At 45.7% G+C, this 27,839-nt stretch overlaps 2 protein-coding genes across 7 annotated transcripts in view; one reads left to right on the top strand and one right to left on the bottom strand.

Annotated features, from left to right (window-relative positions):
* The window catches only part of MAU2 (MAU2 sister chromatid cohesion factor), a 34,115-nt gene extending 25,383 nt beyond the window's left edge, over positions 1-8,732 (bottom strand). Inside the window, exon 1 of one of the 6 annotated variants that reach the window (XM_081287992.1) lies at positions 8,417-8,732. In XM_081287992.1, the coding sequence (XP_081144118.1) occupies positions 8,417-8,692 (276 nt within the window). In that variant the 5' untranslated portion in view covers positions 8,693-8,732. The remainder of the gene's footprint in view (positions 1-8,416) is intronic. The other 5 variants (XM_081287995.1, XM_081287990.1, XM_081287991.1 and 2 more) reach the window with 5 other exon arrangements.
* A 130-nt stretch (positions 8,733-8,862) lies between these two features.
* SUGP1 (SURP and G-patch domain containing 1) overlaps positions 8,863-27,839 on the top strand; it is a 30,476-nt gene continuing 11,499 nt past the window's right edge. Inside the window, exons 1-7 of the mRNA XM_081287988.1 lie at positions 8,863-9,083; positions 10,999-11,170; positions 15,109-15,212; positions 17,679-17,906; positions 19,984-20,107; positions 20,418-20,518; positions 21,600-21,723. Coding sequence (XP_081144114.1) covers positions 9,050-9,083; positions 10,999-11,170; positions 15,109-15,212; positions 17,679-17,906; positions 19,984-20,107; positions 20,418-20,518; positions 21,600-21,723 — 887 coding nt within the window. The 5' untranslated portion in view covers positions 8,863-9,049. The remainder of the gene's footprint in view (positions 9,084-10,998; positions 11,171-15,108; positions 15,213-17,678; positions 17,907-19,983; positions 20,108-20,417; positions 20,519-21,599; positions 21,724-27,839) is intronic.

The following is a 27,839-nucleotide window of genomic DNA, read 5'->3' as shown; positions in this document are numbered from 1 at the left end:
GCTGACATGCAGTAGATACTTGGGAAACATTTGCTGCATAAGCAATGCTTTATCTATTCAGATAATGAATAGAGTTTATCTAGCATTGCTGGAATATAAAGGCTTCCATATGTGCAAACAGCCAAAGAACTGAGGCTTATGGCTTTCAGATACAGAGCCTTAATTAATTAATTAATTTTTTTTGGCAGGGGGAGGGGTACTGGGGATTGAACCCAGGGCACCACTAAGCCACATCCCCAGCCCTTTTTGTATTTTACTTAGAGACAGGGTCTCACTGAGTTGCTAAGTGCCTTGCTAAGTTGCTGAGGCTGGCTTTGAACTCGTGATCCTCCTGCCTCAGCCTCCCCAGCTGCTGGGATTACAGGTGTGCACCACTGTGCCTCACTGGAGCCCTATTTTATTTTAATATTTTGGTTGTAGATGGATACAAGATCTTTTATTTATTCATTTATTTTATGTGGTGCTTAGCTCTAAACCTGATGCCTCGCAGGTGCTAGGCAAGCACTGTATCACTGAGCCACAACCCCAGCCCTAAAGCCTTCTTTTTAAAAATTTCTTAATAGTTATAGATGGACAGCGTGTCTTTATTAATTTTTTTGTGTGGTGCTAAGGATTGAACCCAGTGCCTTATACATGCTAGGCAAGCACTCTGCCACTGAGCTACAACCCCAGCCCAAGCCTTAACTCTTAAAACAGTACAAACATCACCTTTCTCCAAATTTCACTGTTGTTTCTTTTTTTTTGTAGTCCTGGAGATTGAACCCATGAATGTTCTCCACTGAGCAATATCCCCAGCCCTTTTGATTTTATTTTGAGACAGGGTCTTGCTAAGTTGCCCAAGACTAGCTTCAAACTTGTGATTCTCTCTGCCTCAGCCTTCCAAGTTGCTGGGATTGCAAGTGTCACCACCATGCCTGGTCATGTCACTATGACACTTTGAATTGACCTGCATAACAACACATATCTGGAGAGTAGTTCTGGTTTCAGGGTGGGGCAATCACTTCCTCAGCACCGTCAGCCTGACACCACACCAAATGACTTTCTGTATTTTTGTTAGGATTTAAATATAAACTCACCACTTTAGTTTGGGCCCAGAATAACCCCCAAAGACTTGGCTCCCCAGCCTGTGGTGCTACTGGGAGGTGCTGGAATCTTTCGGAAGTGGGGCCTAGTGGGAGGAAGTTAGGTCATTGACAGGGCATGCCCTTGGAGGGGATTTAGGGTTCCTGCCCCTTTCTATTTCTTTGCTTCCCAGCCACCATGAAGTGAGCAGCTTCCTCTGCCACATGTTCCTGCTATGATCTCATCACTGGCCCAAAGGCAACACAGTTAAACAAACATGGACTGAAACCTCTTTAGAACTATGAACCAAAATAAACCTTTCCTTCTTATAAGTTGATTATCTCAGGTACTTTATTACAGGTTCGTAAAACTGGCTGACTCACTCATAAATAAGAACTATATATCCACCATATATAAAGTAATACATGAGGGGCTGGGGTTGTGGCTCATGTGCGTGAAGCTGGGTTTGATTCTCAGCACCACATAAAAATAAAATAAAATAAAGGCATTGTGTCCAACCACACCCCCATATATATATATATATATATATATATATATATATATGTATAGTAATACATGATGACTTGTGTACAGAATAACATATAGGATACTGTACCCAAGATTGTTACTTTGTGATTTTTTTAAGCTTTGTAATATTAAAAAATAGTCTTTACATCTCCTTCCTTATGATAGAAAAGCAGTCAAAGTAAGAGCTCCCTTGGCGTTAGGTGGCCTACAGGATACAGAACAGAGATGTCAATGCTCTACCAGAAGTTCCAGGAGCCACCTTGGGGCTCTCAGGGAAAGTGAGTAAGGATCAGGGCCACCAGGTGCAGAAGGGCCCAGATCACCACATTTCTGGTTGGTTCTTCTAAGACTTGTTCAGGACTGAAAGCATTTCATGTCTCTTTTATTCTTTGAAACAAACAAACAAACAAAAAGGGTCAGCTCTTCTAAACCACCAAAATGTATAGAAATAGTTATTGATTGATTGTAACTCCCTTGGCATAGTAGCACAGCATTAAAAAGCCTTCCTCGCCTGTTTCTGCAGTGTACCCATGGCCTGGTGCATCCTTCAGTCACCGCCTGAGTTTGCTCACTGATCAGCAAGTTGGAAGTGGTCCTCACCCTGTGGGTTTATTGAAGATCAAGTGAAATAGTACCCTGAAATATATCTGTGCAGGCCTGTCATATAGAAAGCACCAAAAACACTGCAGGAATTCAAAGGCAGGATTTTGAAGAATTGAAGTGAGTTAGTAGAGCTGTGAAGTGATGCACATTTTACCTCCCAAAAATCGGAGGTAACTTGGAGAGTGAGAGTGAAGGGGCCAGGAATATGGCTTAGTGGTAGAATGCTTGCCTAGCATGCCCAAGGCCCTGGTTCTACCCCCAGCATGGGGGAAAAAAAAAAAAAAAAGAGAGTGGAAAAAAAAAAAAAAAAAAAGGAAAGGAAAACAGGAGAAAGAAGTACAGATCCCTAACTCCAAAAAAATGCTTCATGTCAGCTCTGCAAATGCAGCCTTCGCTTGAGTTTTTATTTCTTGTCAATGTGGCATGCAATTTAGTAGGACATGATCATGATCCTGAAGGATGAAAGTGTTGCTCCAGCTGGACTAAATGTGAGAGGCTTAATACCAAGCCTCATTGGGCTTTTTTTTTTTTTTTAAGAGAGAGTGAGAGAGGAGAGAGAGAGAGAGAGAGAGAGAGAGAGAGAGAGAGAGAGAGAGAATTTTTTAATATTTATTTTTTTTTAGTTCTCGGCGGACACAACATCTTTGTTGGTATGTGGTGCTGAGGATCGAACCCGGGCCGCATGCATGCCAGGTGAGCGCGCTACCGCTTGAGCCACATCTCCAGCCCCCTCATTGGGCTTTAAGAAGAGAAAGGAAAGCATTTAATCACTTGCTAGGAAAGTAAACATAGACTTTCAGGCTAAACCTAGATATAAAATTAGTAAGCATCTGACTGGTACAATCTGTAGTTGCTTTGTATGCCAGATGAGCAAAACCACCATTAAAAAGCAGACTGACAGCCAAGCATAGTGGCACATACCTATAATCCCAGTGATTTGGGAGGCTGAGGAAGGAGGATTGCAAGTTCAAGGCCAGCCTCAGCAATTTAGTGAGCTCCCAAATAACTAAACAAGACCCTATCTCAAAGAAAACATAAAAAACTGGTGATGTAGTTCAGTGGCAAAGCACAATCTTTGCCATTCCCTGGTACCAAAAAAAAAAAAGAAAACAGACTGAGCTGAACTCCTTGGCATGTGCCCGCAATTCCAGCTACTTGGGAGACTGAGGCAGGAACATGGTTTCAAGTCAGGAGTTGTAGATTAGAGCAATATAGTGAGACCTTGCCTCCAAAAATTAAAAAACAAACATAAAAACCCAACCAACAAACCAAACAAAACCACAGCTCCATCCTAAATGCACAAAGAAGCAAACATGGATGGTATCAACATGGATATTGGCAGTCAGTTCAAAGAATGGCTGTCTGATTCCAGAAAATAACCATTTCTGAGAAGCAGCACTTATTCCTCAGTGCCTTTTAAATCAAGAAAATCTACAAATGATGATGTACCTTACATGTCCAGGGATTTAAAAAACAAAAACAAAAAACAAACTATGTAAGCCAGGTACAGTGGCACATATTTACAATCCTAGAAACTGGGGAGTCTGAGGCAGGAATACTTTAAGTTCGAGACCAGCCTCAGCAACTTAGCAGGGCCTTAAGCAACTCAGTGAGATCCTGTCTCAAAATAAAAAATAAAAAGAGCTGGGGATATGGCTCAGTGGTTAAATGCCCCTAGGATCAATCCCCTGGTATGGAAGGGGGAATAAAAAAAGACTAAGTTGGGACTCAGGGCTGGAGTTGTGGCTCAGCAGTAGAATGCTCACCTAGCACATGTGAGGCCCTGGGTTCAATCCTCAGCACCATATATAAATAAATAAAATAAACGTATTGTGTTCAACTATAACCAATATATATATATATATATATATATATATATAGATAGATAGATAGATAGATATAGATATAGATATATGGAAATTTGGGACCCAGGGTGTAGTTCAACGGTAGAGTACGTGCTTAGCATGCATAAGGCTCTGAGTTTACTGTCTAGCACAAATAAATAAGTAAATAAATAAGTAAAAATGAAAGAAAAGGTGGAAATTGGTATACCTGCATATTTTCTTGGTTTTACAGCAAATGTGCAAATGACTGAAATAGATTTGTCTGCATGAAAGACTAGTGTGAAGATAAAACAGAAGTCACAGGCCCTGAAAGAGAACTGAAAATTCACACAGAAATAGGAGTGCAGCAAGAAGAAAACTAATGTGGAGAAAACGAAATATGTCTGAAGGAATGTAACTTGACAGAATCTGCATAAACAGCTTTGGAAATCTAGCCAAAAGATTTCTGTGGAAAGGAATACCTTTTATAATCACAAACTATTTAACCAGGGAGTCTCAAAGCAGCCAAGAATTTTGACCATACATCCACATCGCTGCCAAAACCATAATCAAAGAAGGGAAGCTAAGCTGGGCACAGTGGCAGATGCCTGTAATCCCAGCAACTCAGGAGGATGAAGCAGGAGCATCGGCCAGCATGGGCAACTCAGTGAGATCCTGCCTCAAAATAAGAAATTAAAAGGGCTAGGAATGTAGCTTGGTGGTAAGAGTGCTCCTGGGTTCAATCCTCAGTACTGTGCACATGTGCACACACAAAAAGAGAGGCTTTCAGGTCAAGTGTCCTTATTTGATGAGCAGATCTGAGGGCCTGCAGAGGCAAGATGACTAAGACCAATGGTTGTGGTCTCAAAAAAGCTGTGGAGGAAAGGGAGACACATCCTCCAGACTCCGATGGGGACATTTAACTGATGATTCTTTCCAAGTTGGTAGACTTGATGACGCAGATGGTTAACTCTATTACATATGTCTTTTAAATAGTTCACAAACAGTTGATGGAACAGAAATTAATATGCGCCAATCAAAGAGAATAGAATCTAACCATAGTCTGCAGGGGAGGTATTCCAAGACTTCCAGTGGATACCTGAAATCTAGGGCAGCACTGAATCCTATAGACACTTATGCTTTATCTTTTTCTTTTCTTCTTCTTCTTTTTTTTTTTTTTTTTGTACTAGGAATTAAACTCAGGGAGCTTAACCATGAGCCACATCTCCAGCCCTTTAAAATTTTTTTAAAAATTTGAGACAGGGTCTTGCTAAATTGCTGAGACAATTGGAATTCACAATCCCCCTGCCTCAGCTTCCCAAGCCACTGGGATTATAGGCATGTATCAATGCATCTGGCAGACGCTATGCTTTTTCCTACATAGACAAATCTAAACTAACAATTATGACAACATACTGTATTAAAAGTTTTCTAAACATGATGTTTCTTTCAAAATATCTTATTGTGCCAGATATAGCAGCATACACCTGTAATTTCAGCTACTTGGAAAACTGAGGCAGGAGGATCAATCACAAATTTAAGGCCAGCCTGCGCAATTCAATGAGATTCTGTTTCAAAACAAAATAAAAAGGACTGAGGTTGTAGCACAGAGGTAGAGTGCTTGTCTAGAATGCAAAAGGCCTATTTCAATCACCAGTACTGCCCCCACCCCCCAAAAAAGTAGCAGGGCCTGGTGGTGCACATCTATAATCCAGTGGCTCAGAAGGCTGAGACAGGAGGATTACAAATTCAAAGCCAGCCTCAGCAACTTAGTGAGACCCTGTTTCAAAGTAAAAAATAAAAAGAACTGGGGAGGATTGGGGTTGTGGCTCAGTGGTTAAGCTCCTGGTTCAATCTCCAGTAACCCCCTATCCCAAAGGCATGCTTGCTTTGTAACACAAAAGATCATAGCCATATATAGTGGGACACAACTATAATTCCAGTGACTTGGGAGGCTGGAGCAGGAGGATCACAAAGCTAGCCTGGGGAACTCTGTGAGACACTGTATCAAAATCAAAAATAAAAAGGGCTAAAAATGTAATTCAGGGGTAGAGGACTTCTAGTTTCAATCCCTAGCCAAAAAATAAAATAAAATAAAATAAAAACAAACACATAAACAACTGTAGAAGGCAAACAGCATGGGAAACACTACTTTAAGTGAAATCCAGACAAATTTGCAACTGGGGATGCAACTGATGGAGATCTCTATGCTTAAATTTGGTGTGACCTAAGGAGAGGAGTATGCGACTCTGTGGAAGACCCCACAAGATTCAGGGTTCTGTTAAATGAGCAAAGGCACTTCACAAGGATAAGGATTGAAAATTACAGGCCCAGAAACCAAGTGGCTAAAAGAGAGCAATTTTAGACATGATTGCATCTGCTAGACATGGCTGAGTGGGCGAAATATGACAATACACACAGTGACTATTAAGTAGTGCTAGAAAAAGGATGTACAGTCCCAGGAGACAAGGGAGGGAAATGGTGGGATCTGTTCTCAACTGAGAGAAGGGAGTTTCAGAACCAGCGCATGCACTGGAGATGCTGGGCAGTCCGGCCCAGAAGCCTGGTGCTTCACTGAATCTCAAGGCCCTGAAACCACTGCTGGTCTCTGACAGGCCAGGCACTCCTTGCCAAACCTGATGCCTTAAGCAGATCTCTGGCCTCACTACCCCACCCACTCAGGCCTGCTCAAATGTCACTCCTACAAATACAGACTCCCTCACTACTATTACCAAAAATAGCAGCTCCACATCATCCTCATCCCTTCTCCTGTCCATATTTCATGGTTCTTCCATAACTGCCTAACTTTTTTACTACAAATATCATTTGTCTCCCTCTCTAAAACATAAGCTTCTATAGGTAGGTATTGTTTTAGTCATCACTGATCCCTAGTACCTGAAATGGAGCTTGGCACCTGGAGAGAGCTTAACAAATATCTGCTGACTGAAAACAAATAAACTTCACTAAAATAATAACGATATATTGTCTTGGCATGAAACATGGTGATTATTATGCCTGAGTGTGAGCTCAGTTTTGTTAGTAACTTGCGTGGCCTTCAGCAAATCACTTCACTTTTCTGGGCCCAGACCACCTCACTCTGAAACAAGGAAGTTGATCAAGTGAGGACTAATGTTGTCTCCTAACTTTTCACAGTGTGCAAAACAAAGATATGATCTCCTGAACACAACTTGTTACTAGCTAAGAGACAGCTCAAATCTACCTCAGATCAATACATTTAAAAATCTGAGTTGAGCCAATGTGGTGGTACATGCCAGAAATCCCAGTGACTTGGGAAGCTGAGGCAGGAGGATCACAAATTCAAGGTGGGCCTTGGCAAACTTAGTGAGACCCTATCTCAAAATAAAAAGGGCTAGGGATGTAGCTCAGTAGTCAAGCACCACTGGTCTGAAACCCCAGCACTTGGGGGCGAAAAATCTAAGTTAATTATTTTCAAGGAGGTTCTCTTTTAATCAGAATGGAACTGGATAAACAGCAAAAGGGACACAGGGTTCTGACGGGAGCACAGTGTTGCTATGAGCAAAAACAAGTTCACAGCCATAAATTTCCCCCATTCTTTGGAGCACCAGAATGTCACACAAGTAAACTTGAGGGTGGGTGGCTTCCTCAGAGGATGGGTTTAATGGGTAGTGGGAAAGAAATAACCAGCGGGTAGAGGGAAAGCAGGTGCCCTGTGATCCACCCACAACCCCTCGCTGAGCAACTGGTCCTGGAATCCAGATTCCCTATTTCGCCTCCTCACAGGATCTCAAAAGCCCAAGCCAGGCTCCAGGACTGACCTTCCCGCATGACACCTGGAACTACCAATTGGGACCCAAGACCCTCCAAACACTCTGAGCACCAGACTTCCAGGTCCGGGAGGAAGGGGTGAATGCCCTCCCAGGTTTCTTGAGACCAGTCTTTGACTTCCCAGGGAATGCCTGAACTGTCACCCTCCACTCTTCCCGACCCCAAGTCATTTCAGATGGGATCATTCTGGATTGATGCTTCCGGGGCTGAGCCCTGAGGAGTTGGAAGTTTAACAACCCAGAGATTAATCTAGGATGTCCCCACTGCCACCAACTAGTGGTATTCTCCTGAAAACCTGACGATCTTGGGACCCTGTTGCTCGTAAGGAAGCAACTTTCCGAGTACCCTGAGTAGGAGCAGGCGGCTCCTGAAGCCCCGTCTGTCAGAAGAAACGAAAAATAAGGTGAAGGTGAGAGCCTCGGGTTCCCGAGAGGCTGGCGGCTTTCGGAGTCGGGTAAGGGCCCTGCTGCTCTTGCGGAGGTGGCGCCCCCAGGTCCCCGACAAGCGGTCTCTGCCTGCCAGAATCGCGGCCAGTCAGCCAGCGAACCGCAAAGAGCCCGCGCCTCCCCCCTCGCGGCCCGGCCCGCGCTCACCGCCTTCTCCAGGTGACTGCGCGCCTGCTCGCTGTTCTTGGTGTGGTGATAGAGCACGGAGCCTAGTTGCAGGTGCGTGCGGGCCTCGATACGCTGCGGCGGCTTGAAGGGAAACACGGCCTGTAGGCAGTGCACGCACAGGCGGATCTTGGGTGGACTGGAAGTGCGGAAGTGCTCAGCGAAGCCCAGAAGCGCCAGATACCAAGACTCGGCCGCTTCAGCCTGCGCTGCCTGGGCCGCCGCCGCTTGTGCTGCCGCTGCCGCCTGAGCCGCCATTTTGGCCTCTACAACAACAAGCCTCCTCCACAGGGAGGCGGAAGCAGGCGTACGGGGCGGGGCTGGGCGCTTCTTGAGGATCTCGCGAGAGCTGCATTACAAGGCATCCTGGAACATGTAGTTTATATTTAAGGTGGTCGCGGCTCAAGGAAACGTGAGGGCGGGGCAAAGCCCCCGGGGTCATCGGAACTGAGACTTCGACTTCTCCTTTAGGCTAAAGCTTGAGTTCCTGCGGGAAAGACCGTAAGCGTCCTTGAAATGATAGGGCTTGCCTGGCCGGCGCGGACTACAACTCCCATCAGGCCATGCGCAATATAACAGGCCCCCCCAGGTGGCGCCCGAGCATTGTGGGATTGGATGAGTCTCAAGATGGACAACCGGGATGTTGCAGGTAACAGCCCCCGCCTCCCCTCAGGCGCCTGCTTGGGTCCTCTGGGCTGCGCGTCGCTGCTTCACCCTCCCGTCGGTCCTGTTCTTATCCGTGGACCCCTTGCCTCAGTTTCTGGGCAGCCCACAGTGGAGCCTTCTGCATCTCCTTCGTCTCCTGAGACCCCAGACCCAGGTTGCTGTCCGCCCCGTCTGGTTTGCTGAGGACGCCCTGTTTTCCATAAAGGCTTTCACCCGGGTCAACGCTTCTCCAGTTTTTTGAAATTACCGCCCTCAAAGCTGAAACAGCGGCAACCTTGGGCTGTCCTGAACCTCTTTTTTCGTAGCAGCTGCCGTCTGGCTTGTGTCCCTTTTTCTGGAAAAACTGCTTTTTCGAACCGCTTTGGGGCTCCCATTATACACTTTCCCATGTGTTTTTGAATCCCACTTTCCTCCAAGTCTTGCTCTTACTACTTCCCTAGGATGAGATGATGCAGTCATCCATTCAGCAAACGCTATGTGCTTCCAGTGTGCCAGGCACTGGGCTAGGCACTGAGGGTGCATAGGGGACCAAAACAGGGCTCTTCCTTCCTGAAGGTTATTTTGTACTGGGATCAGTAGCACCAAGTAGCAAACATATACAAAGAATTAATTGTGGTGAAGTGAGGTGGGATTTGGAGCCTGTTGATGTTGAGTGGTCAGGGAAGGCAGAAGACATTTGTGATGAGAAGATGCTAGCTATGGAAAGACCTGGAGGGCAGACCTTTCCTCCACAGATGTGACACGGCCAGTGTAAAGGCCCTGGGGTGACCAGGCTTATTTTTTTGAAGAACATCAAGAATGACATGGATGTGGGCAGGGGAGCCATCTCTGTCAGGGACAGAAAACCAACTTCAAAAATTTGGATTTTAATCCAAGATCCACTAGTGTATCTTTGGGGTGGCTTCTCTATCTCCACAGCTATCACACTAGTCCCAAGAGCATCATCCTTGCTTGAAGCTAGTGAGCTTCTTTGTTCCCCTTCTGCCTATATTCTCTCAGAGTGACCACCCAGCCACCAGGATGGTTTTAAAAATGAAAATATCCATTGGAACTGGTTATGGTGACACATTCCTGTAATCCCAGTTACTTGGGTGGCTGAGACATGATGATCTCTAGTTCAAGGCCAGCCTAGGCAACTTAGTGAAACCCTAACAGGCATTTAATTCAGAGGTAGAGTATCTTGCCTATCATGTGGGAGGCTTAGGTTCAATGTCTAATACTGCTAAATAAATAAGAGACCTTGTCTTTAACAACAACAACAAAAACCCCATTGGATCTTTTAATTTTGGATCTTTCATTTACTGCTTTGTCACTTCTTAAAGTAAAATGCAGAATCTCTTACCGTGTCCCACTTCTGCCCATCCCCAGAGCAGTCTGCTCTGGTCACATTAGACCCTGCTGATCCTGGAATGCCCCAAGCTTCTTTCTACCTTAGGCTTTTTGCATCTGCTCCGTCCTCTGTCCATATCCCTCTCCATTTGGCTTTTCATGTTGCTGACTTCTTATACTTTAATTTCAGTTTAAATGCTCTCTCTTCTAATGGTTATTTTTGAATTGCACCATTTGCATAGGTACTCTTCTGTTTCTCTCTCACGCATTCTTTTATTAATTTCCATCAGAGCTCTTGTTATAATTTGCAGTTACTTTCTTTTGTTATGAGTCTATTGTTCCCTATAGTGAGAGGTGAGTCCCACATCTGCAGAGGCCCTGTCTCTTGTTTAGCACCCTTTACGGTAACAGCTACGTAACATTTTCTCTGAAAATATTCACTGGGTGAATGAATGAATGAGTGTATTAGTCTTTGTAAACCTAAGTTGCTTTCTGACCTTTCACAGCCATTGGGGATCTGATATTTTTCACAGCCAAAGGTGATTTTTGATCTGCTTTTTCCTTCCCAGGAAAGGCTAACCGATGGTTTGGGGTTGCTCCCCCCAAGTCTGGAAAGATGAACATGAACATTCTTCACCAGGAAGAGCTCATTGCTCAGAAGAAACGGGAGATCGAAGCCAAAATGGAACAGAAAGCCAAGCAGAATCAGGTGTCCAGCCCTCAACCCCCACATCCTGGCGAGTAAGTGCTTGGGACCTGGAGTTTTTAGAGGCTCATCAGCAGAGGGGTTTACTTGTGAGAGCAGTCAGTGTGTGCCTGTCCTGGCCATGGCTTGACACAATCCAAGGAATGACACAGATGCTCTTGGAAGGCTCACTGTGGCAGAAGAGAAATGATGATTGTGTAGGAGCCTGGAGGACAGCCTGCTAACTTGTGCATTAGCAGTTATATATTGCCAACAAGCTGCTGGGCAGGAGCCAGGGTTGTAGCACAGCCCTTGTGGGGCTCCCAGTCTGCTAACTAAGAGGGTGCCAGTCCCACTCCAGAGCTGCTGAAGGATAACACATGGACACTGTGTTCCCAGACATAGCAGCCACCATAGGGACACAGAAAGGCTTTGCATTTTGAAGGCCTAGGTGTAGCTGGTCTATTGAGGAAGCAGAAAAGGGCCTGCCTGGTAGAGGGCAAGAAGGGGAAAGAGCCCCTGAATGCTAGGGAAGTCCAAATTGTGTGCACTAAAGGGCTGTCACAGGGCAGGACAGGTTGCTTAGGCAGAGTTTCTATCTACCTGTCCTGAAAAACACTAATGGCACCCAGAAGATTTTGTTTTCATTTTATACCAGTCATGCACAGATACCATGGCTTTGCACATGCTGGGCAAGCACTCTACCCCTGAGACACACTTTAGCCTGCACCAAAGGGTTTTGAGCAAGGGATGGGAGTGTGATCAAAATAATGAGATCCAAGAATTTCAGGCCAAAGGTGAATAATCAAGAGAGGCAAGCACCTTCCTCTGGGCTCTGAATTGTGGGATATGTTAACCGCCCAGCTCCCACCTTTTCTAGGAATCTGTGACTTTCTGGTTGAGGGCAGGGCTGGCCTGGCATAGCTCCAAGACACTGAGGAACATGAACATGTTGAGTAACTCCTTGTGGGCCCTTGCCCCTGAATTAAGGGATGACTTGTACCAAGATAGGAACAACATGTAGGGTTGCCTCCCAGAAGTTTTCTAGGATTGGGCAGCTGATGAGGACATCCAGGTGAGTAGGTACATAGCACAGGAAGCTTTTGAAATAAGGTTGTTTTCTTTTTGTAAAAGAGTAGTACACCAAAGTTTAGAATTTATTTACTTATTTATTTAAATTTTTTTTTGTAGTTATAGATGGACAGAATGCCTTTATTTTATTTGCTTATTTTTATGTGGTGCTGAGGATCAAACCCAGTGCCTCATGCATGCTAGGCAGGCACTCTACTGCTGAGCTACAGCCCCAGCCCCAAAGTTTAGAATTTATAACTGAAGAAATAAAAATCTTCGGGGCTGGGATTGTGGCTTAGTGGTAGAGTGTTCGCCTGGCACATGCAAAGTTCTGGGTTCAATCCTGGGTTTGATCCTCAGCACCACATAAAAATAAATAAATAAAATAAAGGTATTAAAAAAAAAATCTTCAAGTTACCCCAAGATAGCCATTTGGATATGTTTCCTTCTTGTGTCTTTGCTTTGTTTCATGAAGTTATCAGTTTTACATTCTGCTTTCCTTCCACTTAAATTTCTTTTTTATTATGGTAAAATACATGTGCATAAAATTTGCTACAGTAGGGCTGGGGAGGGTAAAGCCCTGGGTTCAATCCCAACATCAAAAAAATAAAAATTATTATCATCATTTTTGATCCCTCAGTTCAGTGGTATTAAATGTATTCACAAGCTGGGGATGTAACTCAGTGGTAGAGTGCTTGTCTAGCATACACAAGACCTGGGTTCCATCCCTAGAAAAATAAAAACAAAAAATGCATGGGAAAAACTGCATGAGTACTGAAACACACAGACATTTCTTGTCATATTCCCTGAACAATAGATTATGACAGTATTTATGTAGGATTTTAATGGTATTAGCTGGTATAAGTCATCTAGAGAAGGTTTAAAGTATTAGGGAGGGTGTGCATAGATTCTGTGTAAACACTAAGCCATTTTATATAAGAGATTGAGTATCCATGGATTTTGGTATCTATGGGGGTCCTGGAGCCAGTCATGCACAGATACCAAGGGACAGCTGTATTCCCTGCTATTTGTTCATTACCAGTAATTTTCAAGTGGGAGTCATTTGATTGCTCTTTGAAACTCAGAGAGCGCCCCATCCCACCCCCTTTTTTTTTTAACTTAGGGATGTTTGACCACAGAGCTACATCCCCAGGCCTATTTTGTATTTTATTTAGAGACAGGGGCTCACTTAGTTGCTTAGGGCCTCAATAAGTTGCTGAGGCTGGATTTGAACTCATGATCCTCCTAAGCCCCTGGGATTACAGGTATGTGCCACCACGCCCAGCTCCCTCCCTCATCTTTTTTTTTTTTTAATTGTTGATAGACTTTTAATTTTATTATTTGTATGTGGTACTGAGAATCGAACCCAGTGCCTCACACATGCTAGGCAAGCATGTTTCCACTGAGCCACAACCCCTCCCCTCCCCTTTTAAATTTCATTTTGAGACAGGGTGTCACTAAGTTACTCAGTCTGGCCTCAAACTTGGAATCCTCCTGCCTCAGCCAGTCACAGGCATTTGACATTGTGCTTAGCTGTTTTTCATTATGTTCAGTCCTTCCTGTCTATCCAGAGGGAGGTGCACATAGTGTAGGGGAGGAGGTCAGGAGCTGATGGGTCTCTAAAAGACTCCTCTTATTTAATGTTGAAACTGACTTGTTAGCAAAATCTTTTTCACACAAAAGAATGTTTACTGCCTTTCTTCGTCTTTTTGTTTTTGTTTTTGTTTTTTTAAACTTTAAAGATAACTCATATGTGGTGGGAAATAGGTGTGGTGGCATATATCTGTAATTCCAGCAACTCAGGAGGCTGAGGCAGGAGGATGGCAAATTCAAGGCCAGCCCCAACAATTGAGTGAGGTCCTAGTAACTTAAAGAGACCTTGTCTCAAAAAGAAGAAAAAGGACTGGGGATGTAGCTCAGTGATAAATCAATCCTAGGTTCAATCCCTACTACCAAAAAAAAAAAAAAAAAGGAGAGAAATAAGGAAAAGCCAGAGTCCTCCCTTCTCCTCTTCCTCCTCTATTTATTTATTTATTTTTGATATGGGAGTATCACTGTGTTGTCCATACTGGTAACAAACTTATGAGCTCAAGTGATCTTTCCAGCTCAGCCCCCCAAATAGCTGGGACTGTAGGCATATGCCATCATTTCTGGCCCCAAAATCACTCATAGTGCTGCTACCCTGAGGAAAGTGGTAGTTTCATTTTGATGTTTTCTAACAATTTTTTGTTTTTGCAGTGCTGGGGATGGAACCCAGGGCTTCCTGCATGTTAAGTACATGCTCTGCCTCTGAGTTGTACCCCTGCCCCTGATGGTATTATTTATTTACTTATTTTTTTGAGGTAGGATTGCCTTGAACTCCTGGGCTCAAGTGATTCTGATGCCTCAGTCTCCTGAGTAGCTAGGACTATAGGTGTGCATCACCATACTCTGCAAAAAAAAAAAAAAAAAAAAAAAAAAAAAAGAAAGAAAGAAAGAGGCAGGGAAGGAGTAAAAATAATAAAAATACAAAATATCCCTGTAATTCTACAAAGAGATTGTTTTGGAGTTTTCCTGTGAACATGTGATACCCACAGAAACATTTGCTGGAGCTTGCATGGGTAAACACACACAGGCCCTAGCTGGGAGAACTCTATAAAGCCTGGCCAAGGAGGCAGACCTGTGAGTCAATAAGAGCCCAGGTAACTAACAACAAGTGGGATAGGTACTGTGTAGGAAAACAGGAACCATCTTGATGGGGCCTATTTGGACCTAGGGCATTGACACTAGGGCAGAGATAACCTGATTATAGGCAGTGTTACTCTCACTAGAACAAGCTTGTTCCCAGCTTATTATACTGAAACCTGCTCTGTACTCAGCAGTCCCTCCACACCCTGATCCTTCCTCTTTGGCTCACCCTCTTTGTTCTCTGTCTTGGTTTTAGAATTGCAAATGCACACAACTCTTCCTGCATTTCCAACAAGTTTGCGAACGATGGCAGCTTCTTGCAGCAGTTTCTGAAATTGCAGAAAGCACAGACTAGCACGGGTAAGTGCAGCCAACCCCTTCCTTTATGCTTCTCTCCAGCCTCCTGCTGGGATCCCCTGGCACATCAGAAGTAAAAGGTCCAACCTTAGGCGTGTCCCTTTCATGAACTCATGAGTGCCCTTATTCTTCCCATCCCATACCATATGCTAAATGACAAGCACAAACTTGTCCTTATGGTGCCTATCCCATAAAAGAGGGGCAGACTAGCCAGGTTTCCATCCAGTAGGATTAGGGTCATGATCAAGCATGTCCCAGGGCTCTGGAACCCTGAGGGGGCAGGTGAGGATGATTCCCACCGGGCGAGAGGGCCGGGTATGGGAGAGACATTCCCAAGCTGTATAAGCCCAAGCCCACCAGTGGTGAGTGGGCCTTTTACAGACAGAGTGTGCACCTCCACCAGGCTGCCTGAGACACCTGAGTTGTGCAGATCTTGGGTCCTGTTGCAGCTGAAATGCAGGGTGGACAGGCAGCCTGAAGGGTCCCCCTAATGATTATCACAGGGGCACTGGTGTTTATTGAACATCACCTCTATACCGGGAAATTTAGATTATGCCCAATCTTTTACTTAACCATTGTAAGAGCCTGTAGCAGTTTTCTCTTTGAGAGACCTTTGATAGTATTGTTTTCTCTCCACCTAAAACTCATAGCTTTAACATTATTATTTATATTTCAATCTTTTTATTTAATAATGAAAAACACTATAGGAAGTTAAACTTTTCACATCCCTACCTGTTACAGGAGCCCACTACCAACAAATTCTTATTTGTTCTGACAGTTCCTGTTATCATTCTGTCACTTTAGAGCTATGACTATTTACCCAAACAATAACACATTGTTTTGTTTTGAGACAGGGTCTCTCACCTGACTGGCCTTGAACTTGCTTGAACTTGGGATCCTCCCACCTCAGCCTCCTGAGTAGCTGGAGTTATGGGCACATGCCAACATGCCGGCTGTGCCTTTCTTTTTAATGCAACATGATTCTTCCCTTTTTTTTTGGTACTAGGGATTGAACCCAGGATCCTTTACCAGTGACATACATCCCCAGCCCTTTTTTTTTTTTTTTTTTTTTTTTTTTTTGAGACAGGGTCTCACTGAGTTGCTAAGAATGGCCTTTAATTTGCAATTCTCCTGCTTTAGCCTCCCAAGTCTCTGGGATTACAGATGTGCACCACTGCACATCTTTGTTTTTAGATAAAATAACATGATTATTTTTAGATCTAGACAGTACATACAAATCTCTCTTGACTGTTGTAAGCAGCATGTAGCTGGTCACCTTTCAGCTTTACACTGGAGAAACTGAGGCTTAGAAGGGCTCAAGCAGGTATAGTGGTACACACCTGTAATCCCATGACTAAGGAGGCTGAGGCAGAAGGGTCACAAATTCATGGCCAGCCTGGGAAACTTATTGAGAACCTGTCTCAAGATAAAATAAAAAGGGCTGGGGTGTGGCTTAGTGGTAGAACACTTGCCTAGCATGCAAAAGGCCCTGGTTTCATTACCAGTACTATAAGAAAAGGAAAGAAAGGTAAGGCCCGATGTATGGAGCCAGCCTGTGCTAGCCCTAGTGGGGCCCTAGTCTTCTGCCATCAGGGCAGGGGTCTGCCCTTCACAATGCTTTTTCTCCATTGAAGTCCTGGGACTCTTGTGTGAATCCATAAGATGCCCCACCCTACACCTGGCTATAAGCCTTGCTACACATGTGTGTCTTAGCGTAACTGGGGGTTCGGTTAGAGAAGCCATCTGTAGGCCTTCTGGGCTGTGCCCCAGTGCATTTCCAATGTCTCCCTATTAGGTGGTAACCCATTTGAGAGGAATAGAACCTCTGTCCATAGGTTGGGCAGCCACTTGGCTCACAGGATGCAGTGGGGCATGCCAGGTGTGAGAATCACCTCCCATGAGGAGCTCACTTGAATCTATGGTTATGCAGTTTACTGCCCAGAGCTCATTGTTACTCTAGTCTTTGCTGGTGAAACTGCTGACTTTTGTCAGGTATCCTAGGGGATGACTGAGAATAAGTCAATCCAAGGCAAAATTGGTCCACAGAGAGGAAAGACAGGTTGTTGAGTCCTTTACCTGTAGGGTCTTAGGCCAAGAGTACCTAATTAGGCCAGCTGCAGGCATTCAGCCTCTCCTCTGGCCTTGGGGGCTTAAATCTTATCCAGAAATGCTGATCTGTCCCCTGGCTTTAAGTGTAGCTTGATCAAGGGATTTCCAGCCAGACTGCCGTCTCTAGAGCTGCAGGCTTGTCCTCTTCTGGTTGAGGAATCCCTACGAGTCATTTGTCCCTGGGCCTCTGTCCTTATCTGTAAAAACACGATGGCCTCTCTGTGTACCTCCAAACCTAACCTCCCCAGTACTGAAAGCTGAGGACCAGCCCCTGGGGTCCCACAGCACTCTGGTTAGATGGGAAATGGGGAGATATGCATCGCAGACCTCCAGCTTGTATCTCCTTCCTTCCATTCTAAGACCCACCCCCCAGCACGACCAGCGCTCCTCCCAGCACACCCACCCCCAGCGCCGGGAAGAGGCCCCTCCTGCTCAGCAAGCGTTCAGGCCTGGGACTAGGCAGCCCACTTGGCCAGGTGAAGAACTACTCACATGCTAAGCAGCTCCCTGTGGCACACCGGCCAAGTGTCTTCCAGTCTCCTGATGAGGAGGAGGAGGAGGACTACGAGCAGTGGCTGGAGATCAAAGGTAAGTTGTGGGAGCTGCCCCCTCCTTCCTCTGACCCATCCACAGTTCCCCCAGTGGATTTGTGGTCTATGGGGTAAGCACAGCTAGAGAAATGAGGTGCTTGGGGCTTTGATTAGTGGCTGTCAGGCTTCTGGACTGAGCTGCAAGCCAGAGTGGGACCCTTTGGGATGAGCAGAGCAAAGAAGGGTATGGGGAGGATTCTCAGGAGCAGCCTCTGGAGTTTCCTGGGCACCAGAGGATGGGCTTCTACCCGGGCACAATGGGAACCTTCATGGCCTATCATAGCAGGGTTCACTGGAGATGGGTGTCCTTGTGTCCCTTCACATCTTGTACAAGGGGTGGAACTTCCAAGTCTTCCTAGCTTGGGCAAACACTTCCCTGAGCCCTTGAAGCCCAGAAGGGCTGCTACTTATTGTGAGTTATCTGTCCCCACCAATTTGGGCCCAAGGCATGAGTGCATAGTTTGAAGGCCTCCTGCCTCGGAGAAAGGATGGTCCTTGTTCTCAGCTGAGCTAGTCCAGGCCACAAGGTGTAGGAGGGCTGAGGATGGCCATGGCAGCACTCCCAGTGAGTCCAACCCCATCCGCATTCAGAATGAGGCCCTGTGACATCTGAGCCACAAAGGGCTGGGTATCAAGGTCATATCACCCTGAAAGTGAGCACAGACAAAAGTGACTGTATAGTTGTGCCATAACAACCTCCAGGCGCCTTGCTCTGAACAAGGTTGCTGGCTTCAGGCCTGAGTGTCTTGAGTAGATCAGTAACCAGCCTTGCCCCCTGACCCATCAGTCAGAATGTCAGCTGGGGAGGGTGCATTTTCTTAGGTGATCTGGCAGCTCCAGTGGTGACCTGTTGGTAACTGATGCTTTCCAAGGGGCATGGGGCATCTCACAGCCCTTAAATCCTGTTTTGGACACCTGTTGGCATGATCTCAGGAACATACCTGCTTCTATAAACAGTAAACAGGTGTGGGGTGGGTTCTTGCTGAGCACATGGGAGGAGGGTGAGGATAGGGTAAAAGTCAGGCACAGAATGCCCCTGTAACCTCACAGGACCCTATTCAGACCATAGATGACCCTACCCTTCACTTCATGTTTCCTGACAGCCCAGGCAACTAGGGGAATAAGGTTAGTCAGTGGTGCAGCCCCTAGCTCAGTTGCTGAGTACTGGCTGACAGCAAGAAATTTCTGTTGTAAGTCTCATAGAAGGGACATGATGCATGTAGTGTCTGACAGATTCAGCAACAGACCAGCAAGAAGTGCAAAAGCAGGTTCTGTATGGCTCAAATGGGGAGGCTAATTCATATATAAAAATATATTTTTATAGCTCTGTTCACTGAAAAGGCCCCAAGATAATGATTAAGCCCGCTGCAGTGGGCGTCCCTAGCGCCCAGATGGTGGTCTGGAAGCACAGTTTCTCACTAACGGAAACCAGAACTTCTCGGAGAGATGACTGGCTCTAGGTCTGGGCAGGAAGTGTATGAGATGATCCTGGAGCGCCCTGTCCCGGCAGATGGCAAGGAGGCCCTCGGAGACTCCTGGGGTCATGTCCAAAGCTCTCAGGAGCCAGCTTGAAGAGGCTCCACCGGCCACAGACCTTCTGTGATGACATTAATTGCAATGGATTGAAACCCAACTATGTGTTTAAATCAGAGTTCATAATGATATTTTTAAAAGAGAATTTGTCATCTTTGAAGGATAAAAGGGACCTGATGTATTATACTGAAAACTGGTAAATAAAGAAAAGAATTAAGCATTTCCCCTCTACCAATCCCCTCTGACAAAACCAGGGTGGGGGCCGGATATGTTTCCCAATGGCTCCCTTTCAGCCTGGGGATGGACTTGGCCCATGGGAGGCCCTAACACTTCGATCCCACCCAGTATGTCTTGCAAAGACTGTTGAGACCAACTGCCCCCTCGCCGTAGTGCTTTGTGCATGGACCCGGGATGCCCGACAACCTCCCACATCTCACGCTCTTCTTCCCCCACCCCCTCTGTCGTTGTGGTCTGTAGAGAGAGTGTGCCTATTGACTGTGGGGTGTGTGAGTTGAACCCCAGTACTGACAGCCTCCTTAAAGTTTCACCCCCAGAGGGAGCCGAGACTCGGAAAGTGATAGAGAAATTGGCCCGCTTTGTGGCAGAAGGAGGCCCTGAGTTAGAAAAAGTAGCTATGGAAGACTACAAGGATAACCCAGCATTTGCGTGAGTATCACTGGAGAAGGGGAGGCCATGGCTGTTTAACATGTGTACTGTGCTGTGTCTCACACATATGTATTTGTAAACTTGCCCTGGTGGCCGAGGCCTAGTACCTGCTCACATGAGCCAGTTGCCATGCCAAGCACTTTCTAATTCTCACCAGAGGCTGCAGGAGATGCCTAAGTGGTGCCAAGACTGACTTTTTGTCCTATTGAGGCCTTTGCTCACCAACCTGCTTTTGTATGGTAGAAGCTGCACAGGTTCACCCATCATCAAAGCTCATTTTTCTCTCTTTTGCAAATCTTTTTCTCTCTAGATTTTTACATGATAAGAATAGCAGGGAATTCCTTTACTACAGAAAGAAAGTGGCTGAGATAAGAAAGGAAGCACAAAAGTCACAGGCAACCTCTCAGAAAGGTAAGTGGGTAGAGGGATTAGGAGGTTCTGGCAGGGAGTTCCACAAGATGGAATTGGGGCTCCTGGGGACCACCATGGTTTGCAGTAGCATCACATGACCCTGATAGCCAAGGCCTGTGCTCTCCCAGGCAGCAGAAGTCACTGTGGAGGGACTGACACCACCCTCCCCACTAGTGCTGTGAGGTCTAGGTGAAGTCTGAGTGCCAAGCCTGGCACTTAGGTTGCGTGGGTTCTCCAAGAGGGTCAAGGTCATGTCCAAGAGCTCAGCTGTGTGCACGTGAGCAGAGCAGAGGGAGCACTTGCTTGCTATTTTAATAAGTGTTAATGAGCTCCAGCTTTGTGTTGGGCACTGAGGACAAATCAAGATTGGTATTAGTGAGGCTAGGGTTGTCCCTCAGTGGTAGAATACTTGTCTCGCATGCATAGGGTTCAATCCTCAGCACCACATAAATAAATAAAAATAAAGGTATTGTGCCCATCTACAATGAAAAAAAAAAGTTTAATATAGTGACAGATACTGAGGGAGGTGGGAGGGAGGACAGAGACAGTGAGATTCTTAGATTCTTGAGTAGATGGGGAAAGGCCAACTGGTCGCCAGCTGTAAGGCATAAAATCCCAACCAAGTGGTGGGATGGTGGGGATTGACATTTCGGCTGAACATGATCCACAGAATTTCATTCATTGTCATCTGCACCCCTTAGCCCTGACCCTCTCCCCAGGAGAGGAGGGTGAGCCCTCCACTCTACCATGTGACCTGGGGGAAAAAACTTGCAGAAACACTAGGGCAGGGGCTTCTATCACCTTTGTTACCCTCACATCCTGACCCCTCATTCCTAATTCATGTCCAAGGCCCACTTGACCTATAGGGTGGGAAAGGGAGGTAGGGGAGGGATGGGGGGCTTGAGATACATTGTAAATTAACTCTGGTGTTTGGTCCCAGTGCAGTAATCTGATTCCCATTTGCCTGTTTCTCTTTGTATCATTCCTAAACTAAATCCCACTTGTTGCCTGTGGGGTTCTTAGCAGGAATTAGGCTGTTGGGTGTGGTGAGTTGAGCTCAGTACTGACAGCCTGCTTAAAGTTTCACCCCCAGAGGATGAAGAGGCCAAGAACCTTGCAGAAAAGTTGGCCAGGTTCATAGCAGACGGGGGTCCTGAGGTAGAAACCATTGCTCTCCAGAACAACCGCGAGAACCAGGCATTCAGGTAAGGAGGGGTAACCCTTGCCTTTTCCACCACCCACTACAAATGAGGACATGGGCTCAGTATGCACAGTCTATGACCTGCTAGGGTCCCACAGCAAGAAACTGGCAAGATTGGAACACTGGTCTGGGAGTTTCCCCTCATGGGCATTTTCCAAGCATAAATTGGTCCCTGAAATAGTCTCTGAGGCAGATGCACAGAGGCCTTTGAGGCCTCTGTTTTCTAAGTACCTTATGGAGAAAGCTCTCTTTGTTATAGATGGCAGCTCCTGACTTGGGGCAGGCTGGGCTCTCAAATAGAAATTCACAGAACTGGTTATATTGTGTGTGTTCCTTGTGTCTTTCCTGTGACCAGGAGCCTCAGGATGTAAGGAGTGGGAAACCCCTGCCAGGTCCCATAGAGAGACATATGACAAGTAGCCTGGCCTTTGGGCTGACCCCATCCACAAGGTCATACTCCAGCCCTGAGGGCTGGGTCTGTGGGACTGTCACTACTGTAGGGCAGACTGTCAGGATCATGTTTGGATGCTTTGCATAAAGGTGATGCACCTGAGAGGATGGTATTGAAACAGGTCCTGACTTAGTCAATGAAAAGAGTGATGGTATGTATATAACAGAAAGTCTAGTAGCAAGAGCAATCTGGGCTGGTTGGTTCAGCAGTTCTAGATGTCATCAGGTACTCAGGAAGAGGGCAGGACATTGGGCCGCATAACCTAGGCATGATATTTTCACTTTATGTAAACTGGCAAGAGCTAGATACAGAACAAAGGGAATCCAGAGGAACTGCTATGCAGGAGTGAAGTAGCAGAGACTTTGGTTGCTGTTCTGATGTGGCCAGGTTGCAGACAGGCTGCAGAACTGGGCAGGGCCTGTCCTAGAGGGCTCAGGTGTTCCCTGAGGATCTGAGCCAAGGATTAATGGGATTAACTGTAGCTCCCTGAGTCACTGGCCGAGATGGTAGATAGTCAGACATGGCCAGGCAATAGGCAGCTATTGGGAAGTGTAGGGATGTTCAAACTTGGGGGCTGGGAACTATTGGGAGGTGGTGGGGCTATTCAAACTTGGGGACTGGGAACAGGCATGGCCAAGTCTTACATGACTGGCTGTTCTTGAGTCTATCACCTGGGTACCTGGGAGCCACTCTGGGGGCCATGGAGGTTTGGATCTGGAATTCAGTAAAGGGGCCTGCCTGGGGATAGAGGACCTCCCCTTCCAGATATCCTGAATCCCAGATTTGTACTGATAGCCATGATTTGTTGATCATGACTCTTTGCCATCCAATCCAATATTAATAGTTTTTTTTTTCCCCGTTTACCTAATAAGCTTATTTAAATGAGACTATAGGAATTTGGGGCATACTCAGAACACTTGCCTATCATATACAAGACCCTGAATTTGATCCTCAACATCCTCAAAAGACAAAAACAACAAAAAACCTAAAACTAAATGAGAATGTAGTTACTTATTGCAGGAAAAATGAGTAAAGTATTGGAATTCTATCCAAGATCCAGGGCCCAGGCAGCACTGCCCAGTTAGGGGGACCCAGCCTTTGGCCCAGCTTTTTTTTTAATGTCAGAACTGAGCAATGTTGTTAGTTCAAATGGCTCTGGCCCAGTGGCTCTTTGACTACCTGGAGAGTCATTCCCCCCCCCCCATCTTTCTGGTATTAGGGATTGAGTCCAGCATTCATACATACTAGGCAAATGCTCTACCACTGAGCTATATACATTCTGATCCTTTTTATTCTTAGCCCTATGAGACAAAGTCTTGCTAAGCTGCCCTGGCTGGCCTTCTGAGTTGCTGAGATTATAGGTGGGCACCACCATGCCTGGTACTTGGAAGGTCTTAGTGGCTGACCAGCTATAGATTATAAGTGGGCACCACCATGCCTAGTACTTGGAAGGTCTTAGTGGCTGACCAGCTGTGAGTATAGTTTGGTGGAAGCTGGGCCAGAAGTAGGTGCCTGAGATGGCTGGTGAGGAAATGGCCATGCTTATACCCAGGACCAGAGCCAGAGAACTGGGAAATGATTGGATATCCAGGATACAACAGACCATGCAGGTTCATACTAAATGGACTGTTTAATCTGTTTGGGATCAGGTGTGAGGCAACTACAAAGCCCAAAAATACCTAATGGATACATGTGGTTATCAACACCTCCCCTCACTCCAAACCCAACAACCACCCTATGTTCTTCTCTTTATGTTGTTCCTGATTCCTCATGTGGGCTGGATGCACCCCATTATACCTTGGTGGTGGGTTTTGGAAAACAGGTTGTAACAGCTGTGCTCAGTTGTCAAGGAGCTAGAGATGCTGATTCCTTTGTTGAGTCATCTTACTTCTGGTATATGACCCCAGAAATCATGTTAAATTGAATGTTCAACATCAGGGGGCCAAATGCTTCTACAGGTAGCCTCTAGTGGAATACAGGACCATTGGAAAACTCCTAGATCTAACACCCATGTGATATAGCAACTGGCATTTTGGGTTCTTATGGGTGGGGAAACTGAGGCAAGGAGGCGAGTCAGTGGGGCACGCCTTGGCTATTATGAGGTTATCTCAGTTTGTTTTCTGTCACTATAATAGAAAACTTGAATTGGGCAATTTATAGAGGGAAGAGATTTGTGCTCATGGTTCTAGAGGCTGGGAAGTCCAAGATTGGACAACCATATCCCATTAGGGCCTTCTGCTGTGTCATCTCATTGTACAAAGCAGAAGGGAAGGGTGGACTTGCTTTATAACAACTTTCTCTCAGGAACTAATCCAGTCCTACATTCATCCATGCGTGAGGCCCCCACAACCCAACCACTTAGGCTCCATGTCCCAATACTTCGGCCCTAGAGAACAAGCCTCAACATGAGTTTTGGTGGGGACTAACCATAACAAATGGGAAAAGTTTATGTGATTTTTTTTTTTTTCTTCTTTCTTCCAAGTGCTCTATTACTGAGCCCTTTTTTAATGTTATTTCAAGACAGGGTCTTGGCTAAGGTCTTACCCAGACTGGCTTTGCAATTGTGATCCTCTTGCCTCAGCTTCCCTGGGATTATAAGCATATGCCTCTGTGTCTGACTGTATTCTGTTTTTTAAAAGAATTTCTTAAGCCAGACACAGTGGGTCACGCTTATAGTCCCAGCTACCAAGAGACTGGAACAGGAGGAGGCAAGACCCTGCCTCAAAGTTTAAAAAAAAAAAAAAAAATTTTTTTTTAAAGGACTGGGTATTTGGCTCACAGGTAGAACACTCCTGGGTTCACTCCCCAGTACCACAAAAAAAAAAAAAAAAACAAGGGCTGAGGATGCGGCTCTAATGGTAGAATGCTTGCCTAGTAGGCTGGGACTGCGGCTCAGTGGTAGAGCACTCATTTAGCATGTGCGAGGCCCTGGGTTCAATCCTCAGCATCATATTTAAAAAAAAAAAAAATGCTCACCTAGCACATATGAGGCACTGGGTTTGATCCTTAGCACCACATAAAAATAAATAAATAAATAAAAATAAAGAGATTGTATCCACCTAAAACTAAAAAGTAAATATTAAAAAAAGAGACAAACGGAATACATAAAAGTGACTGAAAGGAGAAACCCTAAAGTGTTGATGGTTGATGATGGTTCTCCTCAGGGGAGTTGTTTTTTGGTACTGGGGATTGAAGTCAGAAGTATTCTGCCTCTGAGCTACATTCCTAGCCTTTTAAAAAAAATTTATATTGAGATAAAGTCTAGCTAGTTTGCCCAGACTGGCTTCAGACTTGTGATCCTTCTGCCTCAGCCTCCTGAGTAGCTGGGATTATACTCAAGTGCCACTACACCCAGCCAGAGAGAAGTCTTGATTATAATGTCTCCTTTGTGCCCACCTAGCCCTGTGCTAGGAGGGGATTCCATCTTCCTTCTCTTCCCACCCCTTGGGGAGCCACTGTTGACCCTTACCCACCTGGCAGACAGGGACTCTCCGATGCAACCTCACTGTAGCTTGGAGGAGACTCAGCCTAAACAAGCAGCTAAAGCCAGGGATCCTAGGAACCTCTTTCCGTCTTGCCCACCAGCCTCAGCAAGCAGATCTCCCCAGCTTGACTATTCCCAGAGCTACCAGGTAGCTTTAAATTTGTCTAAACTCTGCTTGCTATTGAGTGCATCTTTCAAATCTGTCCGGCTGCTCCTCTTCCTTCTTGAACATTTGTGTGTGTGTGTGTGTGTGTGTGTGTGTGTGTGTGTGTGTGTGTGTTTTGTTTTAAGAGATATAGAGTGTTGCTATGTTTCTCAGGCTGGCCTGGAAATCCTGGTCTCAAGTGATCCTTCTGCCTCAACCTCCCAAACAGCTGGAACACAGCAGATGCTTGCACAGTTTTTTACTTTGGTCTCTTTCAGTTTTTATGAATGTCTTTCACTGAGTCATGCTTGTACCATGACCCAGAAATACAGAGACACTGCCATCTCCCTGTCCCCCAATCCCACCCTCCCGAAGTTCCAGGTGTTGGCAGGGCTAGGGGTCCCTCTACCCCTCTCCTGAGGTACACATAGAAGTCATCTTTGGGATGTCTTGCTGCTTTCTTTTTCTTTTTCTTTTTCTTTTTTTTTTTTTTTAAGGTACTGGGATTGATCCCAGGGGCATCCTACCACAGCCCTTTTTATTTTGAGATAGAGTCTCACTAAGTTGCAGAGGCGGGCCTTGAGCTTTCAATCTTCCTGCCTCAGCCTCTCAAGTAGCTGGGATTATAAGCATGCCACCACCACACCTGACTGCTCTCTTTTATGCAAAAGGAATTACAGTACCCTTGACCCTGTACAGTTGGCCTTCCGTATTCTCAGGTTCCACATCCCAGGATTCAACCAACCACAAATTGAAAATATTCTTTAAAAAGTTGTGTCGATGCTGAGCATTTAGCCAGGTGCAGTAGCAAACACCTGTAATCCCAGCAGCTCTGGAGACTGAGACAGGAAGATCATGGGTTCAAAGCCAGCCTCCACAGTGGCGAGGTACTAAGCAACTCAACAAGACCCTGACTCTAATTAAAATACAGTATAGGGCTGGGGATGAGACTCAGTGGTTGAGTACCCATGAGTTCAATCCCTAATACCCCACCACCACCAAAAATAAATAAATAAATAAGTATTTAGGCCAGGTGCAGTGGCATACATCTATAATCCCAGCAGCTCGGGAGGCAGAGGCAGGAAGATCACAAGTTCAGACCCAGCCTCAGCAAAAGGGAGGTGCTAAGCAACTTAGCAAGACCTTGTCTCTAAATAAAATACAAAATAGTGCTGGGGATGTGGCTCAGTGGTTGAGCACCCCTGAGTTCAATCCCCAGTACCAAAAAGAAAAAGAAAAACTGAGCATTTATGGACTTTTGTCATTATTCCCTGAACAGTATAGTTTAATAGTTACATACATTTACATTGTATTAAGTATTATAAATCATCTAGAGATGACTTAAAGTCTACAGGAAGATGTATGTCAGTTCTATGCAGGACTACACCATTTTATATAAAGAACTTGTGCATCTGGATTTTGGTATCCATGAAGGTCTTGGAATAGTCCTTGGCAGATACGACTGTGCCTTGCTGTTGTAACATAGCATTGTGTTATGACTGTCCAGGTTCCTTAGTGCAGGTCTAACCCCTTATTCAGGTCTTTCCCAGCCTTTTGCCACATGGAGCTGGGCTCAAACTCTTCTCTCTGATGTGAACCCCAGCCAGAGGCAGAACCATTGGTTTCAGATGTGCCCAGGCTGAGAGAAGCTGGCAAATGGTAAAATGACTAAGACCTCTTACTGCCTCAGTCCTCACTCCAAATCCAGTGCTACTTCCTCTGCTCCTCAGACTGGGTTGGGACCATGGGGACCTGTGGCTTCCTGACAGTTGGGCTTCTGCCCTGAGGCTGTGTGCTTTTAAGGCAGGGTTAGAGTCTAGCTCCCTGGTTCATCCTGATGTTCCATGTGTCTGTCTACTTCATCTCCTTTTGGTATCTCCAGGATGCATTGGAGAAAGCCTTAGTTTCAAGACACCCGCTATGATTTCTGGTGTCTAAGGTCTCCCCACAAGTTAGGATTCTGTGGTATGAAGAAATGACTTCACAGGAGTTGGGGAGACTGAGGACACCTGTTCATTTTGCTCTGGAGCAGGGAATTGA

The sequence above is a fragment of the Spermophilus citellus genome (assembly GCF_964194105.1).
Source record: "Spermophilus citellus genome assembly, chromosome: 3".
NCBI classification, from domain to species: Eukaryota; Metazoa; Chordata; class Mammalia; order Rodentia; family Sciuridae; genus Spermophilus; species Spermophilus citellus.
This window is presented reverse-complemented; position numbering and strand designations above follow the sequence as displayed.